Source organism: Triturus cristatus, chromosome 4_1 (genome assembly GCF_964204655.1).
Source record: "Triturus cristatus chromosome 4_1, aTriCri1.1, whole genome shotgun sequence".
Classification (NCBI taxonomy): Eukaryota; Metazoa; Chordata; class Amphibia; order Caudata; family Salamandridae; genus Triturus; species Triturus cristatus.
In genome coordinates this window covers 416,586,366-416,607,472 of record NC_140585.1, presented here as the reverse complement: position 1 = coordinate 416,607,472, position 21,107 = coordinate 416,586,366, and the positions used below count along the sequence as shown (strand labels likewise).

The following is a 21,107-nucleotide window of genomic DNA, read 5'->3' as shown; positions in this document are numbered from 1 at the left end:
TGCTTCGCCTGACGCCTGGGAGTTTGACCTCTTCCGTGCAGTGGAGACCACTAGGGAATCCAGTGGCGCTGGCCCTTTGATATAGGCAGGATCTGTGGGGGCAGCTTTATACTTCTTCTCTATGCGTGGGTTAATGACCCTAGCCCTGACTGGGTCTTTAAAAACCTCTGGCACATGTTTTATTACCCCCTTGAGCATAGGTAGTATAGAAGTAGACCTATGTGCGGTCTCAAAGGTGTCGAGGAGGAAATCTTCCTCTACTGGGTCAGTGTGTAGCTCTACCCCGTGATAATGTGCCGCCCTCTGAAGTAGGTGGTGAAAACCTAATGAGTCTTCTGGTGGAGATGGCCTGGATGGACAAAGGTCATCTTGTGGGACATCTGGAATGTCTGGATTATTATAATTGTCCCATGGGTCTGGGGATCCTGTAGGGGTGGGGTCTTGTGGGTCATCCCCTGGATCGTAGTATGGGTCCCCCTGATCATCATGGTCTGGAGACGGGGTCGGAGAGCGATGAGGCAGGGGTGGAGAAAGCGGAGGAGGTGGAGAGGGTGGAGGAGGTGGGGAAGGCACTCTGAAAGGGGTAGCACAGTCTTTCCTCTTTGGAGGTGGAGGCGGAGCCGGCTTGTCCAAATGTCTCTTTTTAGTAGAGTGCGCCAAATGTCCAGTTTTTGGATCCTTGGTAAGTGTCTTTTGCAAAGGATCCGGTGTAAACAGTTCCTGAGACAATGTTTGTTCGGTCGGCGCCGAAGGTTTCGGGGCAGATGGCTTTTTAGGCTTGTCCGTGCTGTGCTTTTTTGGAACCTCCAATTTTTTGGTCGGCGCCTAGGTAGGCTTCGGCGCGGGAGTGTCGGTGCCGAGGGCCTTATGATGTTTGGCGGCACCGAAAGGCTGGGTTTCGACACTGAGGACTTTGGTGCGGAGCTCGGTGTCGAGGTAGAGGCCGGTCTCTTTTTCGGTGCCAAAGTGTGTTTATCGGCACCGATGGCAGATTGGCTCGAGCCCGAGCCGCCGGAAGGCTTATTAGGCTTCTTCACCGGGCCCGAAGGTGGGGTGTTTGAAGCAGTGTCTTTGGTCTTGCCTAGGCCCGGAGGCGAAGGCGTGACCGAAGCCTTTTTGGGTGTTGGCGCGGGTGTGGGAAGGGGTACAGTACTCACAACCCTCTGCGCCGGGGTGATGTCCTCCACATCCGAGTCGTCGGCTTCGGAAGCAGTGACGAGGTCCTCTTCGGTGTGCTGCTGTCCCGGAGCTTCGACGTCGTCCCCGAAGATGTCGACTGGAACGGAGGTCGAGGAGTGCGCCATGTTTCGTCTGGCCCTTCGATCTCGAATATTCTTTTTCGATCTGAAAGACTTGCAGGCGGGACAGTCTCGAGCCTCATGTTCAGGAGAGAGGCAGAGGTTGCACACCTCATGAAGATCGGTGTGGGGGAATTTGGACCCACATCGAGGGCACTTCTTGAATGGAGTTCTTTCCGTCAGCCGGGACCGGAGCTCGGATAGGCCCGAAGGCCGCCGTCGACGACTGGAATCGAAGGTGTGTCGAAAAGAAGGTGATTGAGGAGATCAGGATCTAAACAATACCGCGATGAGCGAGGATTCCGCTTCGATCGTCGAACTGGAAATGTTCGGAACCGGAGCGCGAAGTATTACATCCGAGCCCGATGGCGGAAAAAAACAATCCGAGGATGGAGCCGACGCCCATGCGCAATACGATCCAAGGGAGGAGTCACCGACCTCGTGACTTCCAAAGACTTTCCAAGAGGAAAAACAAACTGCAAACATCCGGGCCCAACACCAGATGGCGATCTATGCAAAAGTGTGTAATCTGCAGCTCATATGCCTCGAACCATTAATTTTGACTTGGGCAGCAAGTCGGGCTTAATGAAACGAGTTGTTTGATACCTTGAAGTACCAACTTTGGTAGCCCCATTCAGAAGTTAGCAAAGCTGAGTTGTCAGCATGTACCTCTGTATTTGCCAATGGGGCTACCAGTATGTCTCCCAGTAAAAATGACAATTTTTTACTGCCTGAACACATTAAACACGTTCTGCTTTTTAGCACATACACATGGGTAACTTACACATATTAAGAAGCATTGGCATAGCCAATAGGTCTCGCTTTTGGGACCTTATAAGTATTTAGTTATGCAGCACAATATCCTTGGTGCAACAACATTAACTGTTGCATGGTTAAACACTTATAATGCCCCAAAGGCGAGACCTATTGGCTACGCCAATGCTTTTTTTTTTTTTTTTTAAGGACAAGCAGTGCTATCAGGCTCTGGCTGCCATTTAGAGGTAGAGAGAGAGAGAGGTGTTTAGAGAGAGAGAGAGAGGTGTTTAGAGAGAGAGAGAGAGGTGTGTAGAGAGAGAGAGAGAGAAAGGTGAGTAGAGAGAAAGATAGAGGTGGGTAGAGAGGGGTGTAGAGATAGGGGTGTAGAGATAGGGGTGTAGAGAAGTAGAGAGAGTTAGAGAGAGAGGTAGAGAGAGAGAGAGGTAGAGAGGTAGAAAGAGAGGTAGAGAGAGAGGTAGAGAGAGAGGTAGAGAGAGAGGTAGAGAGAGAGGTAGAGAGAGAGAGAGAGAGGTAGAGAGAGGTAAGTAGAGGTAGAGGTAAAGAGAGAGCAGTAGAGAGAGAGGTAGAGAGAGAGGTAGAGAGAGAGGTAGAGAGAGATAGGTAGAGGTAGAGAGAGGTAGGTAGAGAGAGGTAGAGTGAGGTAGAGAGAGGTAGAGTGAGGTAGAGAGGTAGAGAGTGAGGTAGAGAGGTAGAGAGGGAGAGGTAGAGACGTATAGAGAGAGGTAGGTAGAGAGAGGGTTAAAAGGTGGTAATTGTGCATTTGTCGGAACACTAGTGGCACATCAGGCAGTACGTCCTAGCTTTTTAAGCTATTCTCATAGTGTGTTCTGGGACTTGTAGTTTCACTTTTAAAACTGCAACTACTTCCTCAAAAAACAGCATGAAAAGCGAGGGCTGGCTAAAGGTGCCAGTGCCACACGTACCATGCGTTGGTCCTCATTGCAGATATGTTGTTTATCTTCAGTCCTTCACTTGCAGTTATAAATAAGAGAGAATCTGAACGTGGCAGTGCCAGAATGTAACAATCTGGTCTGGATAAACCACTCACACGTGACCTGCGCAGATTAAAAGTCAGGGTTTTGCACTTTCCAAAAAGTTCCTTCCAGCGCTTGCATGCCGTGCTTTTTAAATTTAAATCATTTGTCAGTGATTGGTAGTGTTGCCGGATTTCTTCCCACTCACTTACTGAAGTTGCCAGCCACGAGTCATTATCTGGGAGGGGTAATGGGGGTGTGTGAGGGAAGGAGGAACTCGACTCTCCTGCGACTTTATTTTCTCCCCTAGAGTCAAAGATCAGGGAAAACTCGCTGCACGTTGGATGCGAGCCGTCATTGGAGTAGGCGGGGCGGTCGGGTTCTTGTGGTGCGGGGTCGACCTGTGAGCGCGAGCCATGGCAAACAGGAGCACAGCTGCTGCGAAAACACGACCCAGAGTATGAAGTCGATAGCTTCCTTTTCATTTGCGTTACTAAGCAATCGTGGGCGGAGCCAACTGTTAAATGAATCACGTTATTCGTGTGGAAACAATGTCGTCGCTGCAGGTCTGAGGTGAAAGTCGTAGACCGTACACACAAAAAAGCAGGGAGGTGACTGCTGAAGGGAGACGTATATGGGCACAGCGAGAGGAAAGCCAGATGGCGCCTCTGCTTGTGCCTGTAACCACACGCTCTATGCCACCCAAAAAACTGTGGTCTGCTTTTTAAAGCCCCACTCACTAACAGCCTCATGCATCAACCCAAAATCCAGTCGGTAAAATACCGATTCGGTAATAGCTCCCGGTATTCAGTAAAAAATACCCAATCCCAATGCATCAACCCAAAAGCAGAAATCGCTATTTAAGGAATCCTTAAATAGCGATTCTTTAAATAGGGATTCCTTAAATACCGATTCCTTAAATAGCGATTGCATTTAAGGAATCCCAAAGTGAGATTCCTTAAATGCAATGCATCAAAGTTAAAAAATTAGCGATTTCGCTAATAGGGGGAGCAAATTACCATTAAGATGAACTGCATGGTAATTTGCAAAAACTTTGAAAAATGCACTTTTGTGCATTTTTCAAAGTTTCATGTTGCGCACACACATGCCCTTAGAGCATGTGTGTGTGCAACATATGTGCACATATCATTTTCAGGGGTGCAACAGGGTGTCCTTTTGACACCCTGGCACCCTTTAAAGTGCTCCCGCTATTAGCGATTCGGTAATACCGAATCGCTAATACAGACTGGCTTTACATTCATTCCTATGGGCCTCCAAGCCCATAGGAATGAATGGGTAGGTATTCCTTATTACCGATTCGGTATTACCGATTCGGTAATAAGGAATATTAAGGAATCGCTATTTGAATAGCGATTCCTACATGCATAGCCTTTTGCTATTCCTTATTAGCGAATCCTTATTTTTCGCTAATAAGGAATCGCAAATGCTAATGTTGATGCATATGCCCCTAAATGTCTTGCCAGAGCAGCACATGAGCTGGCTCAGGTGAGACCTAAAAAGAGAGTGTGGGCTTTGCCATTGATTAAAATGGCAAAGCAGAGTTATCAATTTTAAACTGCTCTACTAGTCTGAAGTACCAGAGGCAGTCACCTATTAACTTGTCCCACCTAGGGTGGCACAAGTGCTGCGGCCCCTGAGAGAGACACTAACTTACAGGCCCTGGGTACCATATACTGGGGCCTAATAAGTAAGCTAGCTTATGCCAATTGGGTATAAGCCAATCAAACATACACGTTTAAGGGTAGGGTCACTGACACGGAGGTTTGGTAGCCCAGATCACCGGATCATTGTTTCTCGTCGTAGCGCAGCCTGAAAAGCTGAGACCCAAAGCTCAAAAGTGGCTCCTGAGTCTGCTACACCCAGAAGTGTCATCAGAGTGCAGGTTGGTCATCCAGAAGGCAAGCTATTGCCAGAAACAGGGAATCACTGGTTTAAATGCATCTGGAGACCAGTAATCCAGTGGTGACTGGACTTTTGCCGAACCATAAAGGACTTTAAGGAACTTCGACTCCTGTAGTCAAAGTCAACCCACCAGCACCGTAGACCATGGGGTAGTCTCTGGAAGATTCCTGTTGACCGCACAGCATCCTTCAGCATCCAGTATTCCTTGCATCAGGACTACTGGCAAGTTGCTATTAACTCTGTAACTAAACTGGAGACGGCTTCTTCTATGAGTTAACTGTTCCTTGTGAATTTGTTCGTTCCCTTGACCTGCTCCCTGCCAGAGCTGGTCATACAAAGTAAGTGGAAGTGACTGCATTCAACTTTGACCAAAGTTTGCTTGAAAACTTTCGAGTGTCAAACTCGTTGAATTTGCAAATGCTTATTTGCAGTTAAGTGAATAGTTGTAATTTACTGTTTCTTTAAGTATTTCTATCTCCGGAACACTCCAGTGGATCTTTTTCATTTTGGTATCTAAACATTTGCAAAAATACAGCCTATTCGGATAAACTGGCGTCTGATTTCTTGAGAGCTGTGTTTCTTTCCTGTCCAATTGTTATGGTGCTGTTCAAATGATTTATACTTGTTCCATAGTTAAAGCCTCCACAGCTACCTAGGGTTAAGCTGAAGTTTGACAAAAAAGCCTGACTGGACCACACCATATATTAAACCGCATTCCCTCACAATGACGATCACCTTTTTGGTGAGAAGGCGGATTCATGCCTAGAATGGTTTAAAGAAAGCAAGGCCACAGCACATTCCTAGGGGGAATCTTCCCCCATCAAACAATCCCTCCAGCAAGTTCCCCCCCTATGTGGCTATGGCGGTGGTATTAAGTTCTGCAAACGCCAGTACCCACCACTACCCCAGCAGGGCTACCAACCTTTTTTGTGCTGAGTTTGTGGATCATAAAAACAATACCCAGGGCAGCAAGAACAACATGCAGCTCAGTTCCCCACTCCTCAACAACCACAGCCACAAAACTGCTTTAGTGTGTCCTTTTCAGCACACAGCTACTCTGTTGGAGGCAGGATTCAACATTTGCTCCAGGGGTGGCAGTCTATCACTTCAGACAGTGAGTCCTCCAAATTGTCCATCATGGCTAAGCCCTCACATTTCTTTCCACCACCATGGAAAACAACTGATGTTTAAAAACAAAATCACACAAAGTATACCAAAACATGAACTCTAATATTCTTTCTTTACTGACTCTCACTTATTGGTTAAAGCATTGCAATTTCTTTAATATCAATTATATTGATCACTCCCTTTTGTAAGTAAGCTGGCTCAAAAGAATAGACAGCAAAATATAACATTTATCCAAGTATTGCCAATGGGCGATAACCTTTCTCTTCTGCAAGGACAGTTATTTGTACGTCTTCCCATCACTTTATAAGCGAGTCAGAAGTTTCCTTCTTCTGTGTATTTCAAAGTGTTGGACTTTACCCATGGGGCGTGCTTTAACCCCTTCCCTGCGGGGGTAATTCCCCCGCGGTGCAGAGGGGAGTGGGGGGGAGGGGTGCCGCGGCGCTGCTGTGCTCGTGACGAGCTCAACTCGTCATGACTTACAGTGGAGCTGTGCTCATGATGAGCTCAGCTCGTCACGACCCCGCCCACTGATTAATTCTCCCGCACAGGCGGGGAATTAATCGCGCGTGGGCGGGCCGCGGCAGTAATGACGAGCTCAGCTTGTCATGAGCACAGCTCCACTGTGACTCATGACGAGCGAAGCTCGTCATCAGCACGCAATGGGTTAAAGAATGGAGATTTACATTATTATTTTTTTAACAACTTGTAAAGCGCACAAGTACCCGTCGGTGTCTCGGCGCTATATGCTGGAAGGGTAGGTAATGGCTGGTGAGAAAAAAGCCTATTGCTTGAAAAGCTAAGTTTTTATTTGTTTTCTAAATGATAGCAGCGTGGGACTAGCCTTAATCTGCACGGGAAGAGAATTCCATAATTTGGATGTGGTGACTATGAAGCTTCTGTCGCCCCAGTTGGCTTTTTTGGTTCTAGGGACGACCAGAAGTTTAGCATCTGTTGAGCGAAGAGATCTGATGGGCGTGTAAGCCAGAAAGGATTTCTTTAAGTATTCAGGACCTGTAGTGTGAATTGCCTTGTAGGCAATACAAAGAACTTTAAATGTCGCTTTACTTCTTATGGGCAGCCAATGGAGCATTACATGATTGAATTTGTAACTTAGAGGTTGTAGTTTATCTACAAATGTCCTGTTGTTTGTGAGATGCCATTTGCATTACCTTCTCTCTATTGCTCATAAAATAAATGTTAAAAAAACACTTACAGAATTTGAACATTTGCTTTATATTAGCATTCTTTCTCCCTCAAGAATCCCAGCACACCACAGCACTATTCAGAATAAACCAAAAACCAATACAAGGTTCTAAGCTTCACAAAACACTTTAAAACACAGTACCTTTTTGCCCATGACGACTACTAAATTTATCTCCAATTTCGGGTCGTCTTGTCTGTCTCAACAAAATCTTGATTAGAAAAGCATCTTCAGCATTCGAAGATATCATTACTTTTTCAATGTAAGAATCAGTTGATCCCTTGTACCTAATTATGGAAAAATAATGAGTCATTCTATTTTCTGATATAAGGAAAAAGAGCAATAAATTAATCTTTAGTTAAGCATGTAAATGGGCTAATGCTGAAGGCATCCAAGTGAAGTGCTAATAACCATTTGGGCATGTTCACATGAATGTCACTAACATTTGGCACAACTACAGAAACATCTTCATAGGTAGAAGTAGCCTCAAAGTGCTGTAACCCAAGACATTTGCCTTTATCCCATTCAAGTCACAGATGTTTAGTGATACAAGAATATAATTAAGCAAAACACTTCTTTTTCTTAATTTATTTGTACATTTCAAATTGTTATCAATACATCCCATAACTGAAAGGTTGATAATAGGTAAAACAGATACTTACTGAAAGCAAAACACAACTGTATTACTTATGTTCAGGAAGATGATCGTGACCCTGAAGTTCAAATGTCTGGCTACCCTTTTTTCCCCATTTAATCAACACCACTGTCATGGCCATTCCTTCTACCGTAACCTACTTTCTATTATTACAAACTTCAAGTTCAGCTAACATAACCCACCTCAACATTTCAGAAAGTCAACAAGTTACCTAACTTTGGTAACACTTTTTGACAGATAGGTTCTTCTTATTGCATAATGCTTATATTATGAAAAGCTTCCAAGTGGATAGCTTTGCATGGCCACTTTAAGTCACACGAGTGGCTCCACACCAACATATCTCTTTGGCAACAGAACTGGAAACATCATGAACAGCATGTACAGAGATTGTTTTGTGCCCTTTTATCTCAGTTCTGACTGCCACAATGGACAAAGAACAGTAGAACTATAGCAAAACTAATATTAAGCTTAATCATCCCGCAGTGGGGAATGGGAGGGTGAGGAGGAATCTGTGGAAGGAAGAACGTATTCATCATAAAATCACTTTGCAGAGGGTAAATAACTCTAATGAACTTTTTCTTGTCTAGATTTCTCATTTTCGGAAATTCAGCAAAAACAGCTGAATATTAGTTAGTGGGAGGTGGGAAAAACAGAAAATGGAGCAAACTCAACTGGTACTTCATGCCAGAAAACTTAAGAATGTTTGACCCTTGCAATTTTATTTCCTTCCCTTGGTATCAAAACGATATTGTACAATGAAAGGGTAAATGGAGGACTAAGAGTAGCTAATCTGTAAATATCCCAAGAAAGGAACACCTTACTAGAAGGCAGAGACCACAGCCTGGATTTAGTAGGAAGGGCCTATAGGGCTCTCTTTCTCAGGAAGTGTGTAACACAGATTGATTCAGAACAAGTTTCTTTCGTTAATGCTCTTTCTGGTGATCAGCGGAGAGGTAGCAGTCTTGGCACTGGTGGAATGGTCCCTTAGACCTTCTGGCAGCTGCTACTTGGCTAGTAAGTATCAGATCTTAATGCAGAGGACTATCCAATTTGACAGAGTCCATCTATGCACCGCATTGTCTTTCTTTAATCCTGAAAACCCCACAAAAAGTGACTGTCTTTGATGTGATCTATGTAGAAGCTCAGGCTCTTCTGGGGTCCAACTGATGGAGCCTCTACTCCTCCTTTGGGTGTGAGGCGGAGCAAAGAAGGTTGAGAGAGTATTGATTGACCAATGTAAAAGTGGGAAAACCTTTAGTCACCCTGGTCCTCAACACCACTTCATCTGGAAAAATGGTGGTGTAAGACGGTTGCACATGAGGTTCGCTCAGGAGAAAAGCCAGAGTTACTACGACCAGGAACACAGTCTTCAGAATAAGAAGACAAAGGACATCTATGTATCAGTTTGAAGGGAGTGCACATGAGGAAAGTGAGGAGCAAATTGAAGTCAGACTCAGGCATCACATAGGGTCTAGGCTGGGAGGGAACAAGTCAAACCTTTGAGAAACCTCATCACAACAGGTGACTTGAACAGGGGCGGTCCGCCCAGCAAATGCAAAGATGCCAGAATAGTTGACAAATAACGTTTAACGGTGCCAACTGCACGTCTTTGCTGGCCCAGAGACAAAGCAAATATTCACACATCTTTGCAAGTAAAGACACATATTGCGGGTGTCAAAGCGATAGTCTAGAGGACAGATGCTTGTGCCCAGAAGTTTTTGGTACCACACACACCTTTCCCAATCTGGAGCCACTAGCATAACTTTAGCCCAGTTGTTCCTGATCTTCTTCAGAACTCATGAAGGAGAGGCAGCGGCTGAAAGGCATATAGGAGTTCCTTGCTCCATGGTGGGATGGGTCTCCAGGACAAAGCCTTCTTGAAAACTCCAGCGCACAAAAAGTTTGATATAGCACGTTCTGGATGGTGTTGAAAAGATGAAGCCAAGGTTCTGCCCACTGCTGGAAGGTTCCCTTTGCCACCTCACAATGTTATTACTGCTCGTGATTTGACCAGGGACGACAGCTGTGTTTTTCCGTGTTGGCCTTCAAAGATCACACCAGATGGTTCCCAACCAAGGAAATGCTTGTACGCCTCAGCCAACTCCATAGGGGTAGGACCTTCTAGCACAGGACCCAAAACTCCACCCACCCTGCCTGCTCAAGAACCACATGGCGGTGGTGTTGTCCATGAGAAACCGAACCAGCTTGTCCCTGATGGACAGTAGGAAGGCTGCCAGCGCTAGGCGAACTATCCATAACTCCAACAGGGTGATCTGAGTCTCTCTTGGAGACCAGAGTCTTTTGATCTCCACCTCGTCAACCCAGCAGCAATACATCTGTCACCACCATCAGCTCAGAGTGGGGCAGGGAGAGGGGTGAGCCACCAGTCCAACTATGGACGAGTAGCCACCACTGTAGGTCTTTTGTTGTCCCATCCAAAACCTGTATGGAATCAGAGAGGTTCGCCTGGCACTGGGCCCACTGAGACTTCAGATTCCACTGCAGAGTCGGAATATGCCACCTTGCTTAGCCATTAAGTGAGATAAAGGATGCCAAGAGGCTCAAAAGTCTCATAGCCACTCTTAAGTGAGACCAAGGACTAAGGAGAAGCATTGGGATCAAAGCCTGAAAGTCCTGGACCTCTGAAGGTGTGCAGCAGCCTCCTCTATCATTTTAGTGAACTTTTCAGTACACTAGTGAAGCCAAAGGGGAGCATAGCAAACTAAAAATGCTCCTGGCCCACCTTGATCCACAACTAGCATGTGTTGAACTGCAAGATGAGCACACAAAGGTAAGTGTGCTGCAGGTCTAAAGCCACTATCCAGTCACCTGGATCCAGGGCACACAGAACTTTGACCAGCATTAGTATCTTGATTTTGTCCGCAAAGAAGGCATTCATAGGGTGGAAATCTAAAACAAGTCTTTTTCCACTTTCCCTTGGCACAAGGAAATAACAGGAGTAACAGTCAGTGCTTATTTCTGGTTCCAAGACCCTCTCTAGGACTCCTATGGCCAAAAGTGCCTGCATGTCTTGGAGGAAGATGGGCATAGGCTCTCCATGAAGTGCACTGACAGTGATGTGTTTTGAACAACTATGGCCCTGAAAGGTAACAGCTCTGAACATATAAACCTGTCTGCAAAGTGAGGAATATGCGTGTGTCATTCAGGAATCTGCAGCCAGATTATGTCTCTACCAGATACGGTGTTTACGAAGGCAAGTAACGTGTTTATCTGATAGAGACATCTAGCCGCAGAGTCTCTACCTTTGAATAAATACCCAAGCAATACTATCCCCGGAGGAGGGACTGAGGACAAGTTTAGACCAGAACGTCCTGCAAGACAGTAAGGTCAAAGAGGCGTTCCTGGTAGACCTGACAGTCGACACAGTAATGCTTGGTAAACGTGTGAAGGGATGCCCACACTGCTGCCTGACATATGTCAAGGACTGGAACTCCATATTGCAATGCACTAGTAGCAGCCTTAGCTGTGGTGGAATGAGCTCTTAAGCCGTCAAGAGGCTGTTTCATCGTCAGAGCGTAGCAAATTTCTTTGATGCAGAGGACGACCCATCGTGAACTAGTACTCATCTGCACTTTACGACTTTTCTTAGCCCCAACGTAGCCCACAAAGAGTTGGTTGTCCATCCAGAATTCTTTTGTGCGGTCAAAGTAGAACGACAAAGCTTTTTTTGGATACCGATAGTGAGTTCACTCCTCATTAGAGGGAATGCGGCGGAGCACAGAGTGGGCAAGGTGACAGATTGCCCCACGTGGAAGGGTGGTACCATTTTCCCAAGAAAAGAGGAAGTCATCAGGGAATATTGTCAGATACAGAAGCTTGGATGACAAAGCCTCCAATTCACTCACCCTCCTGGCAGATGTGATTGCCACCAAAAAGGCTGTTTTGATGGTAAGCAGCCAAAGGGGGCAATTGTGCAGAGGTTCAAATGGAGCTTGCATCAGGAATGTGAGAATCAAAATAAGGTCCCACTGAGGCATAATAAAAGGGAAAGGTGGGAACAGATGTACAAGTCCTTTGAGGAATCTATTCACAATGTGGGATTTAAATAACAAGGGTTGGTCTGACAACGGCAGAACATCAGACAAGGCTGAAAGGTACCCTTTTAAAGTGCCCAGAGCAGAGCCCTGCGATAAAAACATCAGAACGGGAAGCAGAAAGAGGGTCGATGGACATTTCTGTCGAATATGCACAAGTTACTACTTGTGTAACGATATATCTGTAAGAGACATTAGTTAGTGATAGATTCCTTACCTTAGAATATCCCCAAGCGACAGACTGGATCCGGAAAGTTTCGCTTAGCAGTACCCCTGCGCGTCAGTAGGTGGCGTCGTGCCGCTCCACGTCCGTCACTGGCGTCGGAAGCACCGAGATGACGCCACGGAGAGTACTTAGGCGCCACCCATGTGCACGGACGTCAGTTCTGTACACAACTTTCCATGCCAGGAACGCAGAGCCATGCAAGATACTGAACATTGGTGCAGAAAACTAGGGCCCGAAGGGGGATGACCTTAACCCTAGTAACCAGCTCGCAGAACGGGGAGGATGGGCGGGGCGGTAAGGAATCTATCACTAACAAATGTCTCTTACAGCTATATCGTTACACAAGTAGTAACTTGTGCATCTGAAAAAGACACGTTAGTGATAGATTCCTTACCTTAGAATAGATACCCCAGCAATACCAACCCCGGTGGTAGGTCTGGGAACAAGATGACACCAGAAAGTCACGGAGCACAGAACGGCCAAAGAAGCAGTCTCTCCGGACTTGACTGTCACGGCAGTAATGCTTGGTAAACGTGTGCAGCGAGGCCCACATAGCTGCCTGACAAATGTCCTGCAAGGGAACGCCGCGTCCCATGCAGTAGTGGCTGCAGTTGCCCTAGGAGAATGGGCACGCAGCCCCACAGGAGGCTCCTTCTTAGCCAAGGAGTAACATGCTTTGATGCACCGAGAGATAGTCCGTTTGTGCACCGCCTGACCTTTTTTGGCACCCACGTAGCCAACAAAAAGCTGGTCATCCACCCTGAACTGCCGTGTACGCTTGAGATAGAAGGCAAGCGCACGTTTTGTGTCCAGACAGTGGAGCCTCTCTTCCTCCCTTGAAGGATGCGGAGGCGGAAAGAAGGTAGGCAAAGTGATGGTCTGCCCGATGTGGAAGGGCGTGACCAACTTTGGCAGAAAATAAGGACGGGTCCTTAACACCACCTTGTCCGGATGAACAGAAAGGAAAGGAGGTTTGGAAGAAAGAGCCTGGAGCTCACTCACTCTCCTGGCCGAGGTGATAGCGACCAGGAAAGCCGTCTTAAGAGTAAGAAGACGCAAAGGACAGGTATGAAGGGGCTCGAAAGGAGCGCACATCAGATAGGTCAAAACAAGATTCAAGTCCCCTTGAGGCATGATGAACGGCACGGGAGGAAACATGTGCGTAATGCCCTTAAGAAAACGGTTAACAACCGGTTACTTAAAAAGAGAAGGCTGATCTGGAAGCCTCAAAAAGGCAGAGATAGCTGAAAGATAACCTTTGATAGTGCCCAGAGCAGAGCCCTGCTGGGCCTAAGAAAGAAGGAACAAAAGAACTTCAGATAGAGGGGCAGAGAGGGGATCCACAGCCTTTGCTGTGCACCATGCCACAAAATTGTTCCACCTGCAGGCGTATAACGTTTTAGTGGAGGGACACCTGGCTGCCAGAATGACATCACAGACTTCGGGAGGAAGATCGAAAGCTGTAAAATGTCACAGCTCAATCTTCACGCATGGAGGTAGAGGCTGGACAGGTTCGGGTGGAGAACCGTCCCCTGCTGTTGCGAAAGAAGATCCTCCCGAAGAGGTAGACTGATTGGGGGATCGATCGCCATGCTGAGTAGCTCGGGATACCAGTATCTTCGTGCCCAATCTGGAGCCACAAGGATGACTTGGGCCCGGTCGCGCCGAATCTTCTTCAGCACTCTGGGCAGAAGTGGTATAGGCGGAAAGATGTACAACAGACCGCAACTCCACTCGCGATGAAAAGAGAGTGCCGCCTTGGAAATTCCAATGCACAGAACTGATGACATTGCGCATTCTATTCGGTGGCAAAAAGATCTAACCAAGGCCCTCCCCACTGTAGAAAGAGACCTTGCGCCACGTCCGAGTGCAGACGCCATTCGTGATCCATCAAGCACCGGCAGCTGAGTTTGTCCGCCCTGGCGTTCAGAGAACCTGCCAGGTGTTTCACCACCAAGGTAATGCCTTGATGTTCCAGCCACGTACAGAGGCGCCGAGCCTCCTGACATAGGGTCCAGAACCCCACCCGCCCTGTTTGTTGCAATATCACATGGCGGTGGTGTGGTCCGTGAAAACCTGCACCACACCTTCCCAGATAGAGGGAAGGAATGCTTTCAGAGCAAGCCAGATCACCCGAAGCTCCAAAAGGTTGATATGGACTCGGGACTCCGCCGGAGACCAGAGGCCTCTGATCTCCGCCTCTCCCAAGTGGCCTCCCATCCCAGGAGGGACGCATCCGTCACCACTGTGTGCTCCGGTTGGGGAAGGGAGAGGGATCTGCCACTGACCCAATCGCGATTCGTGAGCCACCACTGCAACTGCTGTGCAGTGCCCTCCGAGATCTAGACATGATCGGACAGGTTGCCCTGATGTTTCGCCCACTGGAGCTTCAGGTCCCACTGCAGAACCCGCATATGCCATCTGGCAAGTGTCACCAGCAGGATGCAGGAGGCCATCAGGCCCAGAAGCCGGAGGGTCATCCTGACTGAAACTCGGGACAGAGGCTGAAAGATCGGAATCATAGTCTGAATATCCCGGACTCGCTGTTCGGGAGGATAAACCCGAAACAGCATTGAATCCAGAACCGCTCCAATGAAGGGGAGCTTCTGAGAGGGACTCAGGTGCAACTTCGGCACGTTGAGGGAGAACCCCAGCAAATGCAGGAGGTCGGCCGTAGTCTGAAGGTGGGTGACGACTGTCTGGGGTGAGCCCGCCTTCAACAACCAGTCATCGAGGTAGGGGAAGACTGACACCCCTGACCTGCGCAGATGAGCTGCGACCACCGCCATCACTTTTGTGAACACCCTAAGGGCACTGGTAAGGCCGAAGGGGAGCACGGCAAATTGAAAATGCTCGTGGCCTACCGTGAACTGCAGGTAACGCCGGTGGGCCGGAAGGACGGGGATGTGAAAATATGCGTCCTGCAAGTCCAACGCTACCATCCAGTCTCCAGGGTCGAGGGCAGCTAAGACCTGAGCCAGAGTCAGCATCTTGAAGAACAAGTTACTTACCTTCGGTAACGATGTATCTGTAAGAAACATTAGTTAGTTAGATTCCTCACCTTAGAATATCCCCAGGCGTCAGACTGGATCCGGAAGATTTTCCGTCAGCAATACCCCTTGCGCGTCGCTAGGCGTCGTCTGCCACACCGCGTCCGTTGTTGGCGTCGTGCGCCGTAATGACGTCGTCGGAGTACTTAGACGCCGCCCTCGCGCGCTGACGTCAGTTCTTGTACATAGCTTTCCGCGCCAGGAACGCAGAGCCATGCAAGAGACCGACACTGGTGCCAAAAAAGTCTAGGGGCCTGAAAAGGACAACCTTAACCCTAGATGTCAGTTCGCAGAACGGGGAGGATGGGTGGGTCGGTGAGGAATCTAACTAACTAATGTTTCTTACAGATACATCGTTACCGAAGGGAAGTAACTTGTTCATCTGAAAGAAACACGTTAGTTAGATTCCTCACCTTAGAATAGATACCGAAGCAATACCAACCCCGGTGGTGGGTCTGCGAACCAAGATCACACCAGAAAGTCCTGGGTCTGCGAACCAAGATCACACCAGAAAGTCCTGGAGGACAGAACGGCCAAAGAAGCCATCCCTCCGGACTTGGCTGTCTAGGCAATAGTGCCTGGCAAACGTGTGTAGCGAAGCCCACGGAGCCGCCTGACAGATGTCCTGCAAAGGGACTCCCCGTCCCAAAGCAGGAGTAGCCGCTGTAGCCCGAGTAGAATGGGCGCGCAACCCAACAGGAGGGTCCTTTTTCACCAAGGAGTAACAGATTTTGATGCACAAAACGACCCACCGGGAGATGGTCCGTTTGTGCACAGCTTTTCCCTTCTTAGCACCCACGTATCCAACGAAAAGTTGGTCGTCCACCCGGAACTGTTTTGTGCGGTCCAAATAAAAGGAGAGCGCACGTTTTGGGTCCAGACGGTGGAGCCTCTCTTCCTCTTTGGAAGGATGCGGAGGCAGAAAGAAGGTGGGCAAGGTGACAGATTGCCCAAGATGAAAGGGAGTCACCACTTTCGGTAGAAAGGAAGGACGAGGCCGAAGGACAACCTTGTCCGGATGAACAGATAGAAAAGGAGGCTTGGACGATAGAGCCTGGAGCTCACTCACCCGTCTAGCCGAGGTGATGGCTACCAGGAAAGCAGTCTTGAGCGTCAGAAGACGAAGAGGACAACTGTGAAGAGGCTCAAAGGGAGCGCACATCAGAAATGTGAGAACAAGATTCAAGTCCCACTGAGGCATTACGAAAGGAACAGGAGGGAACGTATGAGTAATGCCTTCAAGAAAGCGTTGAACCACAGGGGACTTGAAAAGAGAAGGCTGATCAGGAAGCCGTAAGAAGGCAGAGAGGGCAGCAAGATAAACTTTCAAGGTGCCCAGGGCAGAGCCCTGCCGGGCCAAAGAAAGAAGAAAGAGGAGAACCTCAGAAAGAGGGGCGGAAAGAGGATCCACAGCCTTTGCTGTGCACCATGCCACAAATTTGTTCCACCGGCAGGCGTATATCGTCTTTGTGGAGGGACGCCTGGCTGCCAGAATGATGTCACAGACTTCAGGAGGCAAGTCAAATGGCATCAACTGCCGCCGCTCAATCTCCACGCATGGAGGTGGAGGCTGGACAGGTTCGGGTGGAGGACATTCCCCTGCTGCTGCGACAGAAGATCCTCCCGAAGGGGCAGACGTATCGGAGGATCGGTCAACATACTGAGTAGCTTGGGATACCAGTACCTTCGTGCCCAATCCGGAGCCACCAAGATGACTTGGGCCCGGTCGTGCCTGATCTTCTTCAGCACTCTGGGCAGAAGTGGTATAGGCGAAAAGGCGTACAACAGACCGCAACTCCACTCGTGACGAAAAGCGTCGCCGAGCGAGTGCCGCCTTGGAAATTCCAACGCGCAGAACTGCTGACATTGCGCGTTCTCTTCGGTGGCGAATAGATCTAACCAAGGCTCTCCCCACTGCTGAAAGAGACCTTGCGCCACTTCGGAGTTCAGACGCCATTCGTGATCCATCATGCACCGGCGGCTGAGTTAGTCTGCTCTGGCGTTCAGAGAGCCCGCCAGATGTTGAACCACTAGGGTGACGCCCTGGTGTTCCAGCCACGTCCAGAGGCGCAGAGCCTCCTGACAAAGGGTCCACGACCCCACCCCGCCCTGTTTGTTGCAATACCACATGGCGGTGGTGTTGTCCGTGAACACCTGCACGACACTTCCCCTGACAGTGGGAAGGAAGGCTTTCAGTGCAAGTCGGATCGCTCTCAACTCCAACAGGTTGATGTGGAGGCGAGACTCCGCCGGAGACCAGAGGCCTCTGATCTCCGCCTCTCCCATATGGCCACCCCATCCCAGGAGGGACGCATCCGTCACTACGACATGCTCCGGTTGGGGAAGGGAGAGGCTCTTGCCCGTGACCCATTCGCGGTCCGTGAGCCACCACTGCAACTGCTGTGCAGTGCCCTCCGAGATCAAGACATGGTCGGACAGGTTGCTGTGATGCTGGGCCCACTGAAACTTCAGGTTCCACTGCAGAGCCCGCATGCGCCGCCTGGCGTGATGCACTAGTAGGATGCAGGAGGCCATCAGCCCCAGAAGCCGCAACACTAGCCTGACCGAAACCCAGGATAGAGGCCGAAAGATGGGAATCAGGGCCTGAATATCCCGGACTCGCTGTTCCGGGGGATAGACCCGGAACTGGGCCGAATCGAGAACCGCTCCGATGAAGAGGAGCTTCTGAGAGGGACTCAGGTGTGACTTCGGCACGTTGATGGAAAACCCCAGCAAATGCAGGAGATCCGCCGTAGTCTGGAGGTGGGAGACGACTGCCTGGGGCGAGCCCGCCTTCAACAACCAGTCGTCGAGATAGGGGAAGACTGGAACCCCTGATCTGCGCAGATGAGCTGCGACCACCGCCATCACTTTCGTGAACACCCGAGGGGCACTGGTGAGGCCGAAGGGGAGCACGGTGAACTGAAAATGCTCCTGGCCCACCGTGAACCGCAGGTAACGCCGGTGGCCCGGCAGGACGGGGATGTGGAAATATGCGTCCTGCAAGTCCAACGCTACCATCCAGTCTCCAGGGTCGAGGGCAGCTAGAACCTGAGCCAAAGTCAACATTTTGAACCGTTACTTCCGGAGGAAGGCATTGACGTTCCTGAGGTCCAAGATAGGGCGTAGGCCCCCTTTGCCCTTCTTGGGAACCAGAAAGTAGTGGGAATAACAACCACGACCTACTTCTGGGCTCGGAACGCGCTCGACGGCCTCTTTGGCCAAGTTGGCCGAAACTTCCTCTCGCAGAAGATGCAAATGATCCTCCGAGATACGGTGGTGCTGCGGTGGCATGGCTGGAGGGGTCGTCTCGAAGGGGAGGGAGTAGCCCCTTCGGACGATTTGCAGAACCCACCTGTCCGAAGTGATGGTACGCCAGTGGAGCAGGTGATGGCGAACTCTGCCTCCCACTGGCGATGAATGGGCCTGAAAGCTCGGACTAGGAAGGCTTTGAGGCGGATGGTGCCGGGGTGGATGTGGACTGACCGCGTCGTCCTCCAGAACCGCCTCGGCGGAAACCACGTCCGCGACCGCGTGCAGGTTGGGTCTGCGGCCGGTGGCTCTGCGGACGTGAGGACGCGCCCCTTCCTTGGCCACGAAAGGGGCGAAAAGCGGAAGCTTGCGGCCACGGGCCGAAAGGCCCAAGGACGTGGCCGTAGCCCGGGAGTTCTTAAAGCGAGACAGCGCACTGTCTGCTTTCTCACCAAAAAGGCGAGCGCCATCAAAGGGCATGTCCATGAGAGTGCTCTGGACATCCCCCCTGGACATCCCCCGAAAAGGACGTGGACCGCAGCCAGGCGTGACGCCGAAGCGCCACCGTGGTGGAAATCGCCCTACCCAGCGAGTCCGTGGTGTCAAGTCCACACCGGATTGCATGGCGCGCTGCATCCCTCCCATCGGCCAGAGCCTGGGAAAGTCGTGTCCGGGCCCCCTCCGGGCACAGGGGCAGCACGTCCTCCACTGTATCCCACAGAGAGTGGGAGAAATGGTCCAAGAGACAGGCGGTGTTTAAAGACCGCAGGCCTAAACTGAGGGAGGAGAACAGCTTTTTGCCAAACTGTTCCAGTCTCTTGGAATCCCGGTCCGGAGGAGCGGACGGGAAGGAGGTTTGGGAGGTAGAGGCCTGGATAACCAGGCTCTCGGGGGTGGGATGTTGCGACAGAAAACTGGGGTCGCCCGGAGCAGGGCGGTGGCGCCTGGCGACGTTTCTCTATCCACAGGAGGGACTGTGGAGGGCTTGGACCAGGTGCCCTGCAGAACGTCAGTGAGGGCCTCATTGAATGGCAGCAGAGGCTCAGTGGAGCTTGCTGCAGACTGAAGCACCTCAGTGAGGATGTTAGTCCTCACAGCCACGGCAGGCAGCTCAAGCCCAAGGGCTTTGGCCGCCTTGCGCAGCACCACAGAAAAAGCTGCACTCTCCTCCGAAGCCACAGTCGGAGGAGAGATGAATCCAGTGTCCGGTGAGGTATCCAGACCACTGGCCTCCCCCAGTTCATCTGCCCAGTCCTGTGACAGTTGAGCCTGAACGGCCATAGGGTCATCGGACCCCTCCCAGTCGCCCCCGTCATCCGATTCCTAGTAAACAGGTGGAAGGATTGGAGCCGGACGATAGACATAGTGAGTCTCGAGCGGCGTCAGTGGGCGCCGCATCGGCGTCGGGTCCGGACAGGGGCTGAACCGGGGAACGACGTCGACCGGAGTCGGCGTCGAGGGTGGAACCGGAGTCGGCGCCGGCGGAGGAGGCGTTACGAGGTCGACCGGCGTCGACGGGGGCCCAGCGGCGTCGGGGCCGGAGCCTCCAACGGCGCCGGGGCCGGAGCCGCCGGCACGCAAGGTCGCCCAGTCGAGTCCGCGGGGCCCAAAGGCGCGCCGGCAGGCGTCGACGGCGGAGGCCGTTTCCTCATGGCCGAGAGGAAGGCAGCGATCTCCGCCGGCGCCGCGTCAGTCCCAGGGACCGTCGGGTATGGGGACGTGCGCGGCGCCTGCGGCGCCGCGGGGGTGGAACCACCCTGACCCTTGGCCGGCGAGGGGAGTCCGAAGAGCGGTGTCGCCTCTTGGACTTCTTAGATCGCTTGGACTTACCCGAAGACTTCGAGCCAGACGAGCGATGATGTCTGTCGGAGCTCGAGAAGCTTACGGGCCCGCTTCCGCCTAGCTTTCGAGGTCAGGGCCTGACAATCGGAGCACGAGTCCGCATCGTGGTCGAGGCCCAAACAGTAGAGGCACCGGCGGTGATGATCGGTCACCGACATCAGTCGGTGGCAATCGTCGCAAGCCTTAAACCCAGGCATCCTACCGGCACCAGATGTCGATTGACAAGGATCAAAAGGGATCAAAATATTTAGTCAAAAAAGACTAAAAGTGGTAGCTCTCCCGGATCGGCGCTTACTGGCGCGGAAAAAAGAAGAACTGACGTAAGCGCGCGAGGGCGGCGTCTAAGTACTCCGACGACGTCATTACGGCGCACGACGCCAACGACGGACGCGGAGCCGCAGACGACGCCTAGCGACGCGCAAGGGGTATTGCTGACGGAAAATCTTCCGGATCCAGTCTGACGCCTGGGGATATTCTAAGGTGAGGAATCTAACTAACGTGTTTCTTTCAGATCTTCTCCTTGTGGAGGAAGCGATTGACGTCCCGGAGGTCCAAGATAGGACGCAGACCCCCTTTGTCCTTCTTGGGGACCAGAAAGTAGTGGGAATAACAAACACTCCCAACTTCCGGGCCAGGGACGCACTCTATGGCCCCCTTGGCCAAGAGGGTCGTGACTTCCTGGCGGAGAAGAGTCAAATGATCCCCCGACATGCGGTGGCACCGACG

General features: G+C 50.6%; 1 protein-coding gene across 2 annotated transcripts in view; it reads right to left on the bottom strand.

Moving 5' to 3' along the window:
* POLR3B (RNA polymerase III subunit B) overlaps positions 1–21,107 on the bottom strand; it is a 1,087,861-nt gene that overhangs the window by 245,279 nt on the left and 821,475 nt on the right. For both annotated transcript variants that reach the window (XM_085652533.1, XM_085652534.1), the window contains one exon: positions 7,446–7,588. In XM_085652533.1, coding sequence (XP_085508659.1) covers positions 7,446–7,588 — 143 coding nt within the window. The remainder of the gene's footprint in view (positions 1–7,445; positions 7,589–21,107) is intronic.